At 30.5% G+C, this 11,421-nt stretch overlaps 4 protein-coding genes across 4 annotated transcripts; 1 reads left to right on the plus strand and 3 right to left on the minus strand.

Annotated features, from left to right (window-relative positions):
• Window positions 1–193: 193 nt before the first annotated feature.
• On the minus strand, window positions 194–847 carry BX663DRAFT_553708 (uncharacterized protein; the record flags this gene model as incomplete). The annotated part of the gene is made up of 3 exons (XM_051531469.1): window positions 194–462; window positions 526–666; window positions 736–847. 3 exons carry the CDS (start codon window positions 845–847, stop codon window positions 194–196), a joined length of 522 nt encoding a protein of 173 aa, XP_051380693.1.
• Window positions 848–3,176: 2,329 nt separating this feature from the next.
• Window positions 3,177–5,723, minus strand: BX663DRAFT_553710 (acyl transferase/acyl hydrolase/lysophospholipase; the record flags this gene model as incomplete). Its single annotated transcript, XM_051531470.1, has 6 exons — window positions 3,177–3,695; window positions 3,768–4,169; window positions 4,243–4,799; window positions 4,865–5,196; window positions 5,267–5,325; window positions 5,421–5,723. The coding sequence occupies 6 exons, from the start codon at window positions 5,721–5,723 to the stop codon at window positions 3,177–3,179; spliced, it is 2,172 nt and encodes a 723-aa protein (XP_051380694.1).
• A 1,108-nt stretch (window positions 5,724–6,831) lies between these two features.
• On the plus strand, window positions 6,832–7,971 carry BX663DRAFT_488040 (ribonucleoside-diphosphate reductase small chain; the record flags this gene model as incomplete). Its single annotated transcript, XM_051524786.1, has 2 exons — window positions 6,832–6,990; window positions 7,066–7,971. 2 exons carry the CDS (start codon window positions 6,832–6,834, stop codon window positions 7,969–7,971), a joined length of 1,065 nt encoding a protein of 354 aa, XP_051380695.1.
• Window positions 7,972–8,319: 348 nt separating this feature from the next.
• BX663DRAFT_516263 (tRNA synthetases class I (C) catalytic domain-containing protein) lies at window positions 8,320–11,152 on the minus strand. The gene is made up of 5 exons (XM_051528562.1): window positions 10,889–11,152; window positions 10,397–10,837; window positions 10,194–10,319; window positions 8,941–10,089; window positions 8,320–8,870 (listed from the first exon to the last, which is right to left on the minus strand). The coding sequence occupies exons 1-5, from the start codon at window positions 11,105–11,107 to the stop codon at window positions 8,367–8,369; spliced, it is 2,439 nt and encodes an 812-aa protein (XP_051380696.1). The 5' UTR covers window positions 11,108–11,152; the 3' UTR covers window positions 8,320–8,366.
• Window positions 11,153–11,421: the final 269 nt, after the last annotated feature.

Below are 11,421 nucleotides of genomic sequence, written 5' to 3' on the forward strand. Positions count from 1 at the left end.
CATCATCCTATACATGTATATGTATACAGTTTGAATACTTCATATTACTAAAAGAAAAGAAAAAAAAGGCTTATCATGTAGGATAACTTACTAATTTTGACACAATAGGATACCCAGAAGCTATTCTACCAGAATGCATGATTATTTCAAGTATAATAAAATACCAAAATAGAGGCTATTATTGTCATCATATTTATAACAAGCCATAAATTAGTCCTTCTCCTATTTCGTTGTTATTTAGATAAACGACAGGACTTACATAATAAGCTGCAGTAGTGACTTGTTCTTGAACAAATAATTGCTTTAATCCGCCATCATATTTATTGATAATTTGGTAAACTGCTATAATACCTAACCAGACCATAGAGACAAGATGTAATAAATCCCAGTATTTATCATCATCATGTTGTTTATGAATGATGTCTCTTTCTTTTACAGACTCTTCCATCATAATTAATCCTGCTTTATTAAGATTATATTTATTTTTTTTTGCTGCCAACTATGATGAAGACTGAAGTATTTTACCATTTTCATCATGCTCTTGTGTTAGAAAACGATGATCAACTAGTAGATTCTCTTCATATTTTCTACGACGAGGATCTATTGCTGAAGGATAATGTTCAGCTATTGAGTTTTTTGTTATTGGTGATTCTCCTCCTCTCATGGCTATAATAGTTATAATTATTATTCCGTTACAACACAACATCATCATCATCATCATGTTGAATTAATCACCTGCTTGACTATTTGTAATTTTCTTTAGTCTACTTTCAGCTGAAGCTAATATCTTTTGTTGTCTTCTGGCTCGACGTTTTTCAATCCTTACTTGTTCAGCAATATCTCCCATTATACTATACTAACACACAAAAAGGAAATGAAAAAAGGTAGAAAAAAAAAAGAAGAAGAAGAAAAAGAAAGAATATATTTATATAGTAATAGTAGTAGTAATAGTAATAATAATAATCTTCATTATCAGCGGGGATCATTCTTATGATACTCGTTCTGATATATTACTGCAGCGGCGACAGGCGGAGATTGTTGTTGATTGATAGATCAGATACTACTACATAAGCACTCAAGTGAAATGAAAAGAGCAATGATATTAAATGCTTAATAATGAGAACCCTTAACTCTATTTTGTATATTTATAGGCTTAAAAAGTTCAAAGAGAAACACATTTTTTTCTCCTTTTGTTTTCTTTTTGAAAAAGGAATTTTTGTCATTGAAATATGAATAGAAAAAAATAGGCTAAATGATAACAGATAAGCTTATCCATAATACATCTCAAAGAGTCTAGCAATAGCTTAAATAGGAATATCATTATTGTATTCTTCTTTTGATCTGCTGTTGCGCTTCTAATAAAAAAGTAAACAATAGCAGTCAAGTTGATACAGATAGTAATAACTATAAACAATACATATTTTTTTTTTAAATTAATTATTGGGCCCTGATCGGCAGGCTATTATCAAATGTAAGCTACTAAATTACCTGAAACACGTGTAAATGTAAAAAAAAAAAAAAAAAAAAAAGATAGACCGATAAATGATGATCTGCATTGAATACATTTATATATAATCATCCTTCGAAACCAGATATTTACTTGCTGTTTACTTTCCCTTCCAAGCCTTATAGTTGGAACAAACTTATTTTTTGAATTCCTCTAGTCAACTGTTACAATCCATACTATAATTTCCAACTGTACTCATCTTGACTTTGATGTGTGAAATAAAAAAGCAAGGGAAAAGAGAGAATTCCTGGGCCCAGAAGAAAGAAAAAAGCGAAAAATACATTTTATTTAATATACAAAATTTGAAATTTTATTTCTAATTATAAATGTTCTTGTAAAAATTAAAAACAACAATATTGGGAATCCAAAAAGTTTGAGTCTGATAGAAGCGAGCTATCCGTTATTGCTTTCGGCACAGAGGTATAGAGGGTAGAAATACTATTCATTTTAAAGGACTTTGAACTGAAGTAACAAACCCTTAATGACGAACTTTAAAATGTCGGCAGAAAAATGGCATTGATTATTTATTTTTATTTTTTTTTTCTTTGAGGAAGTCTATAGCTCATGTCATTAATGGGCCTTTATAAATGCATTTATAGGACTTCATAATATTCAAGCTTGCTCAAAATTGGTGAAATATTATGGCAAAGAGACATAAATGCATCTTCAATATCGCCCAGAAAGAATCAGATTGCTGTAGTCGTCCTTTTGTTTTCTGCTGAGAAAAGTAATTTTCATTTCTTATATAAATCGCCGTATCGAACACGGTTTCCTTTCTCTTTTGGGAAGAAGAATTTAGGTTTTTACTGGTAACACATCATCTAATTTAAATATTATTCTAATAAATCTAATTTCCGATGCTACCACATATTTTAGGGAAAAAAAAAAATTACAACAACTGTTCACTTTTTTTCTTCTTCTTTAAGAGTTTAATAAACAAGTCTCAAAAAAGCACTTCTTTTATCCTTCTTATGTTATCATTTTATCCAATACACCTTAAACTATCACAAGGATCTCTACTTAGTAACATGATCGTTGAACCCACGATTCATCATCCTTCAAGTCATGTCGTTTTAAAAGGGTAATATAAATAACGTTTTTATACATGTCTATATTATAACATATTCTATATAAATATAGAAGTTCATCCGACTTCCCTTATAGAAGAGGTAATAGCTATGGACGTATTCCGGATATTTCGCTTTGCGTCAAAGCAAACAATTTACCACTGGAGATCATCTTTCTTTTCGAGATGAATTTTGTATATTTCATGAAAGAGTCTAAAATACTCCATCCTGACTCTTTTAAGCTCGTAAATGAAATAAAAGATGAACTATGGGGTAGAGCAGCCGTTTAAACTATAATTTGATATTATTTGTGAAAAAATGCACAATAGAGAGTAGTAGAAGGGAGGAAAAAAAAAAAACAATGTACCCACTTTTTCTTTTTTAATGTCATGTTTTATAAATTACATTTTCAGAAATATGAAGGATTGAATATATTAATCAAGACGTTCCTACTTGAAATTAACTACAAAGTTAATATTTTGTAAGCTTGAACAAACATGAATACAATGTATGTTGTATTAACAATCGATTAAAATAAGCTCAAGTAGAAACATTAAACAAAGAAAAAAAAAAATAATGTTGCATTTTAACTTGTTGTTTATTTACATTATTTCATCATCATCATCATCATCATCATCTTCATGTGAACTCGTTAATGGTGTATTTGATTGAGATCCATTAAAAGACTCAAATATCAGTGAGTTCTGTGTGCTATCATTCGTTTCGTCATGACTGGAATCAACAAATTGAGCCATAAATTTACGTCTTCTATTTTGTTCCTTGATATAGTCTTTATCTTCCATGGTATGCAATGAGCCATCATCTGGTATACTAACTCTACGACGTGAAATAAACAAAAGTTCATCACCACTACTACTATAGTCATTCTTATTATTGCCATCAAAAATAGAAGATTTATCCTTCGATAACCTTTTCTTTGATTTACGACTATTATTAAATGATTTCCGTGCCTTTTCAATAGCAGATTCAATACGCAGTCTATTTGAAATGATCGAGATCTTTGGCCAAGTACGAATTTGCCCAATTTGCATTAATTTACGAAGTCTATCTTCACTTGGATCTGCAATGATATAAAACCAATCTGATAAAGTCGATTTAGGCTAAATAATAAAGAGAGTAGTATAAAATGAGGAAGAAAGTTAACTAGAATACTTGGGATATAGAATACTTACCAATATTGTTACATTACCATCAAACTTTTGCAACCATAAGGAACTCCAATCTTGATCACGTACCTTTGGTAAAAGTTTAAGGGATTTAAGGACCTTTAACCATTTTGATAAATCTAATTTAAGTGTTTGCTCAATGGTTGAAGCCAAGAAGCCTCCACGCCAACCATGACCTTGAAGATGAGTGACAGGTCTACCAGGACTACCTTGATTAGCATAAAAAAATAAATGTACATGAGGATTGACTTGACTAACGATAGTATAATTGACATTAAATTGTGTGTTTAATGCGTGTGTAGGGATATCAGTGGATAAACTTCCATCCTTAAATTTATGTCCATAGTTGTAAGGCACGAGATGGTCAGATCCTTGCTTCTTTTGCATTAAAACAACTGGATTCAAGATCTATTATAATAGTACAATTAGATAAACACATACATACATACATCCATTCATTCATTCATTCTATATCACTTACACCAGGAATAGCAGAAGAAGCAAGTATAGCACTCCAAATGACACAATCAGGAGCAGTTATATAATTCAATAGCTTGGGAGGTGAATGAGGATCATAAGGAATAACGGAAATATTAAAAATTCGACCTGTCTTTTCATAAGCTTCTTTAAATGTAACTGAACCCTTACAAAACCACATTGCTTCACGACACCACTGAGCAGAATCAAATAAAGCACCTGTAGTTACAAATCGTGTCAGTTTAGTTTTCCAACTTTCATGACAGATATGAATTCTATTTGCTAACTCTGGTGTTAAAATCGAATTTAATTCTTCATCTGTACGTGTGCAGACAATAGCTCCCATTAAGGAACCTGCAGAAGTTCCAGTAATGATGGATGGTAATAAGCCACGATCTACTAATGCTCGGATCACTCCTAAATGATAGTAACCAAATCCTGCTCCACCTGATAAACAGAATGCAGTACGACCATAATTCTTTGAATACAATTTAAATGCAAGGCGTTTTTCTTCATTTGTAATATATTTATTATTTTGAAGAAATTCAATAGAACGTGTGACTGTGACATGATATGTTGATTAATACTGTTATATGTAATACACAGATATAAAAAGTTCATTTTACCTTCTTCAATGTATTCTTCTATTAAAGATTTTGTACCCAAATAAGAATTACTATATAATTGAACGTTTTCAATTCCAGCGAAATTTTGCTTCAAACAAACGTATAATACATCCATTAATTTGGTAGCATCTTCTGGCGTATCTCCCTTTCTATACATCTTTAAATGCTTGACTACTTTTTGCAATAGACGATAATCATAATAGGCGTAAGGAATTGTATTTTTCCATTCATCTTTATGCATATATTTATCTAACGCATCTGCTGATTCACACCATTCTTTGTATGTCTTTGATGCGCGCAATTTATTGCGAAGGGTTCGTTTTTTACCTCTCCTAAGAGAAATAGAGAGAATGATAATTTTAGACTCTGTGTCTATTTATTGTGTATGTAAATTATTTTTACCAACTGAATAAGTTTTCCCAAATACAAACAACTTGACGTAATAAAATATAAGCAAACAGCTCAAAAAATAAAATCAAGCCAATAATAAACTTAAAATAATCATTTTAATACTGCTACAAATCAACAAGTTTTGCATGCAATATATCAAACTTACAATGAATGGATAGCGTAAAAACAAATAAGAAATACCTTTTGGTTTTGCAGCTTCTTGTTCCTTTAATTTACGTTTAGATGTTCTTTTTGAGACGGGTAATGCATCCGTCCAAGCTGAGATATATTCGTGGATAGGATCATAACTGAGCGCTTTGATAAAATCAGCTACATGAGTTTCATTGACATATTCTTGATATAAATCATTATTTTGTTGACCATCCAAAGACCTTGTACCTGAATCGTCTGCTGTATTTATAATTTTATTTGTTGTCTTTTTAATTGCTTTATCTGAATTCTTGATCATATTGAAAAAAAGTAGAAAAATAAATAAAGCATGATGTTTTTATTACCGTAATAATAGAAAAAAAAAAAAAAACACAGCTAGTAGACATTCAATTTAAACACCTTTCATTGGACTGCTTATGATGTAATCAAATGATTGGTTTAGCGCTGACCCAAGCTTTGGGTTTTCTTTTTTCTTTTTTCTTTCCTTTTTTTTTTCATATGATGGTTCATCTGAAATATTACTATTGAAAAAAAAAAAAAAAAAATAATTTGTTCATTTTATTATTAGTAAGCCATTTACTACTATTCTCTTTTAAATAGTCTAAAATTAAATCTTCTGAAGAAAGTATTTTTACTGTCTTCTGTGAAGTTAAGATGGAAAGTATCTCGAAAATATTTATTATTATGTAATAATAATAGGAGCCATAGAACATTCTACAGTTAGCTCATCCACGATTGAGCAAAATTTATGTATTTGTTATTGCTCCTGCTTAAATTAAATCCCTTACATAAGAATAGTAATAATATTAATAATGCGTTAGTGCATAGATTAAAGTAACGGCTAAAGAGTTGTAAAAAAAAAAAAAAAAAAAAAAAAAAAAACTGATAGATTACACAAAGCTACCGTTACTATGGCAACCTCAAACATGATAATAGAAATAATATGAATACATTATTTAAATACAGAAAATTTGCTACTACCCCTTATTATGTACTTGTTTCAGATCATTTTTATTATGATTTAAAATCCAAAACCAGCTGTTTCTACTACTACAGCATTTTCATATTTAATTAAATATTATATTGGAAGCATGTAAACAAAATCATGGTTAGGTTGTACAAGCATGAAAAGGGAAACATTCCAAAAAAGAAAAAAAAAACGCGTAAAAAAATTTTTTTTTATGTTTATACTTACAAATATAAAAAAACGCGACTTCACTTTTTTTATTATTATTCCAGTCACATAAAAAAAAAACAAAAACAAAAAAAAAGGCTATAAAAGAAAAAAAGTGGGGTCAAACCATCTTTCAACTTTCCTTTTTTTTATATATATATATAATATACACATATTTAATATACACATATTTATATACATATAAACATATTCATATTTATTCAAACACAACATGTCGCCTATTATTGAACCTACCAATGAATTATCCAAGTTGTCTTTAAATGAAACCCAAGTAAACAAAAAATTAAATGAATCTTTAGAAGAAGAGGTTGAGGAGATTCTCAAGGAAAATACAAGACGCTTTTGTTTATTCCCAATTAAATACCATGAGGTAAATAATAAAAAAAATAAAATAAAAATATGAATATTTGTATATAGAATTAAAAAAATATACATACATAAATAGATTTGGCAATTTTATAAGAAAGCAGAAGCCTCTTTTTGGACTGCTGAAGAAATTGATTTATCTAAAGACCAAGTTGATTGGGAAATCAAGATGAACGATAACGAAAGATTTTTTATTTCCCGTGTCCTGGCCTTCTTTGCTAGTGCAGATGGTGTTGTAAATGAAAACTTGGTTCAAAACTTTTGTGATGAAGTTAAAATTCCTGAAGCTAAATGCTTTTATGGGTTTCAAATTGCTATTGAAAATATTCATGCTGAGACATATAGTCTTTTGATTGATACTTATATTAAGGATTCACAAGAGAAGGAGATGCTTTTTGATGCTATCGAGACAATTCCTTGTATTAAGAAAAAGGCGGACTGGGCTTTCACATGGATTTCATCGAATACTTCATTTGCTGAACGATTAGTTGCCTTTGCTGCTGTTGAGGGTATCTTCTTTTCAGGTTCATTTGCCTCTATCTTTTGGCTCAAGAAACGTGGTTTAATGCCTGGTTTGACCTTTTCAAATGAACTCATTAGTCGTGATGAGGGTCTTCACACTGACTTTGCTTGTCTCTTATTCTCTCATCTCAAAAATACTCCCACTGCTACTCGTGTTACTGCCATCATTACGGAAGCTGTAAGCATTGAAAAAGAATTTTTAACCGATGCTTTACCTGTCAACTTGATAGGTATGAATGCATCTCTCATGTGTCAATACATTGAATTTGTCGCTGATAGACTCTTGGTCGCTCTTGGTTTTGACAAACTTTACAATGTAGCTAATCCATTTGACTTTATGGATATGATTTCACTTCAAGGAAAGACCAACTTCTTTGAAAAACGTGTTTCCGATTATCAACGTGCTGGTGTTATGAATAAGACTCCTGTTGAAAAAACTTTTACTTTGGATGCTGATTTCTAAAATTCTATTCTATTCTATTTTTTTTTCTTGAATATTGTTCAAGTAATTCTTTTTAATTGTATATATCCATTTCATAACGTACAAGCATTTATCCCCCCCCACTCACCCCTTCTCTTTTATGAAAAAATAAAATAAAATAAAATAAAATAAAATAAAATAAAATAAAATAAAATAAAATAAAATAAAATAAAATAAAATAAAATAAAATAAAATAAAATAAAATAAAATAAAATAAAATAAAATAAAATAAAATAAAATAAAATAAAATAAAATAAAATAAAATAAAATAAAATAAAATAAAATAAAATAAAATAAAAAACAAACAAACACATAACATTTAGTCAAAAAAAATATTTATATGTATTTATATTTATATAAAGTGTACATCATCATTATTAAGCGTTTTTACTCATTTCTTTTAAATATTCTTCATGAAGCTTCTTTTGCATATCATATTCCTTTTGAAGTTTCTTCTTTCTACTCTTTGTAACTTCTTCACCATCCTTAGTATGAGTAGGGAATCCATTTTCATCAAACTTGGAGAACTCTTCCGATTGTTTAAACATATCTTGTGGAGCTACTTTACCCTTTTCAAGTCTTTCAAGACGTTTACGTTCACGTTCTGCAGCAGCGGCAGCCTTTTTAGCCTCCTTTTCTGCAGCAATGGCTAGCTTTTTTTCACGTGCCTTGATAAGCTCCTCACGAGGAACGAGCTTTACAAGTGCAGTACCATCGTCTTGATCATCTAAAGAAACACCTAACTCAACCATTTGATCATCACGAAGGGCATCACACATTTTCAAGAATTGTGTATGCTCTACCTTATTACGAGCACCAAGTCGAACTTGATCTCTAAAGGAAGAAAGAGCTCGCAAGTAAGGCATCAATATTTCTTCAGTCTAAGTATAATAATAATAAAAAAAAAGAATTAGAGATTTTATGAAATAAATAATAATTATCAAGACATACATTTCCAGCTGTTTGACCAGTAACAGCACCAAAACCAATATCAGCACCGTTATCAGCAACACCGAATATCTTCAACATGGATGTAATCCATTTAGCAATTTTGCTTAATAAATGAGTATTAACACCCTTGGCACCACCAGTGTTCATATATTTGTTAGTAGCACTGACTAAATCCATAATCTCGTCCATTGCAACAGGTGTATTAATAGAATCACAAAGAGCAGCATGAACTGCATCTTGCTTCTTTTGTAACAAGGCTAACATTTCTTTTTCGGGTTCTCTAAAACGATGCGTGATAGCTCCATCAGCTAGCTCAGTAGCACCACGGGAACCATCATTTTGAATCTTGTAAAGAAGTGCCTTTGTATTATCAAAATAGTTTTTCAAAAACTGTTCCAACTGAATAGCTTCTTGCATACTTGATTTCTTAAAATCCATCTTTGCATCCCATTGATGTAATAAAAAGAAGATACGAAGCTGACGAGCAGAATAGGTTTTAAGAGCTTCATTAATTGTAATAAAATTCTTGAGACTCTTACTCATCTTTTGACCTTCGACATGAAGATGACCAGCATGCAAGAAATAGTTGATCCATTGCTTACAGTCAAAATAAGCTTCTGCTTGAGCTAACTCGTTATCATGATGAGGGAAAGCCAAGTCAATACCACCTGAGTGAATGTCAATGTTATCACCAAGGACAGCACTTGCCATAACAGAACATTCAATATGCCAACCAGGACGACCTTGAGACCAAGGGGAATCCCAAACAGGCTCTCCAGGCTTAGATGCCTTCCACAAGGCAAAATCATTAGGGCTCTTTTTACCTTTAAGAGTGGTACCTAAAGAACCTTCACCATCCTCAATCAAAGCAGTATCACCTTTAGACCAAGGTTCAAGTTTAGCATAATGATGACCATTATGTCCGTCATAACGAGATGTATCAAAATAAACAGATCCATCAGCAACATAACCATAACCGTTGTCTACAATTTTTTGAATGTAATCGACAATTTCAGGAATATATTCACTTACACGTGTTTGAACATCAGGAGCGCGAACATTCAAAGCTTCCATATCTTCAAAATATTTACTTTCCCAATAAGCAGGAAGATCACGGAAAATCTTTGGATCATTCACTTCTTGGCCTTTCTACATCCCGTAAAAAATAGATTAGATACAATACTTTTATATATGTATATATATATATATATTTTTTTTTTAAAAAAAAAGAAAATATTTAATATATACTTTACTCTAGCATCTAACCAAGCTGCTATAATATCTTGAGAGGAATTCAAAAGTTCTTCTGCCGCCTCCTTTGATTTATTACCTTTTTCTAAACTAATCTTTGCATTTTGAATAGCATTATAAGAAGTATTCTATATAAAACCAATAAATAATTAAACATTGTTCATTTTTCTAATATGTATGTATGTATGTATGTAAAAATTCTTACCAATGCAGTAAAATTCATTTTAAACTTTTCATCCAAAACAAGTACTTTAGCAACTTCTTCAGGTGTCATTTTCTTTACAAATTCAGGCCAAGTAGAAGTAGCCAAGGTAATTAATTCAGTATCCAACTTTTTTAATTTAGCATTCGCATATTCCAACCAAGCTTCCTCAGTCTGTTTAATCATCTGTTCGTCTAATTGATTGGTATCCTTTCTTAAATTTTCGAAAAGATATTGTTGACGTGCACGTAAAATGATTTTATCGTCAATATCTGTAATATTCTGAACAAATAAAACCTCATATTTGAAATAATCTTCAAGTACACGACGAATGATATCCATACTCAAATATGTCCTTGCATGGCCCATATGAGAAGCATCATAGACAGTAGGACCACAATTGTACCAAGTAACTTGTTTACCTTTTTTAGGAATAAACTCATTCTATATAATGTTAGACGTTGAAGAAAACTTATATAAATGTATCAATTGTACCTTAGTTTTGGTGAGTGAGTTTTGGAATTTTAAGACAGGAACCGACGGTGTTGAAGGTGCGATCCATGGAGGTTGTTGTTTCGATTTAACATTGGCTTCGGCAGACATTATGTTATGAAATAAACGAGGAATAAGATTTTTTCTATTAACGTTGAATCTTTTTGTTGAATTAAATGCTATAGAACGATGTATAATTGTTGCAAAAGGCACAAAGCGCATACAACAGGAATAATAATAATAATAAAAAAAAAATTTGTTGTTTTGCTGGATACAAAAAAACAAGCAGAAACATGTAAAATCATGTGTAACTTTTATGTATATATGGTTAGTGGCTTAGACAATCATGGTAAAGCCATCATGCAGACTAGAAGAGCCGCAGTTAATAAATTAGGAGGTACAGATAGAGAGGACTGTACAATAATGGTTGCAGTCATTTCACAAATTCTGTTGTATAAATAATACAAAAATTGAATAAAGCACATATAATGAACCATCATGAAGTAGCTTTTTTCTTTTCTTTTTTTTTATCACAT

Source organism: Cokeromyces recurvatus, assembly GCF_025118155.1.
Source record: "Cokeromyces recurvatus strain NRRL 2243 chromosome Unknown BX663scaffold_21, whole genome shotgun sequence".
In the NCBI taxonomy this organism is placed as follows: Eukaryota; Fungi; Mucoromycota; class Mucoromycetes; order Mucorales; family Mucoraceae; genus Cokeromyces; species Cokeromyces recurvatus.

Coding starts and splice junctions, on each gene's coding strand:
- BX663DRAFT_516263 (XM_051528562.1), bottom strand. CDS start 11,107: ATGCGCTTTGTGCCTTTTGCAACAATTATACATCGTTCTATAGCATTT. Junction 10,320..10,396: donor AAATGAATTTTACTGCATTG/GTAAGAATTTTT, acceptor GGTTTTATATAG/AATACTTCTTATAATGCTAT. Junction 8,871..8,940: donor CTGGTCAAACAGCTGGAAAT/GTATGTCTTGAT, acceptor TATTATACTTAG/ACTGAAGAAATATTGATGCC.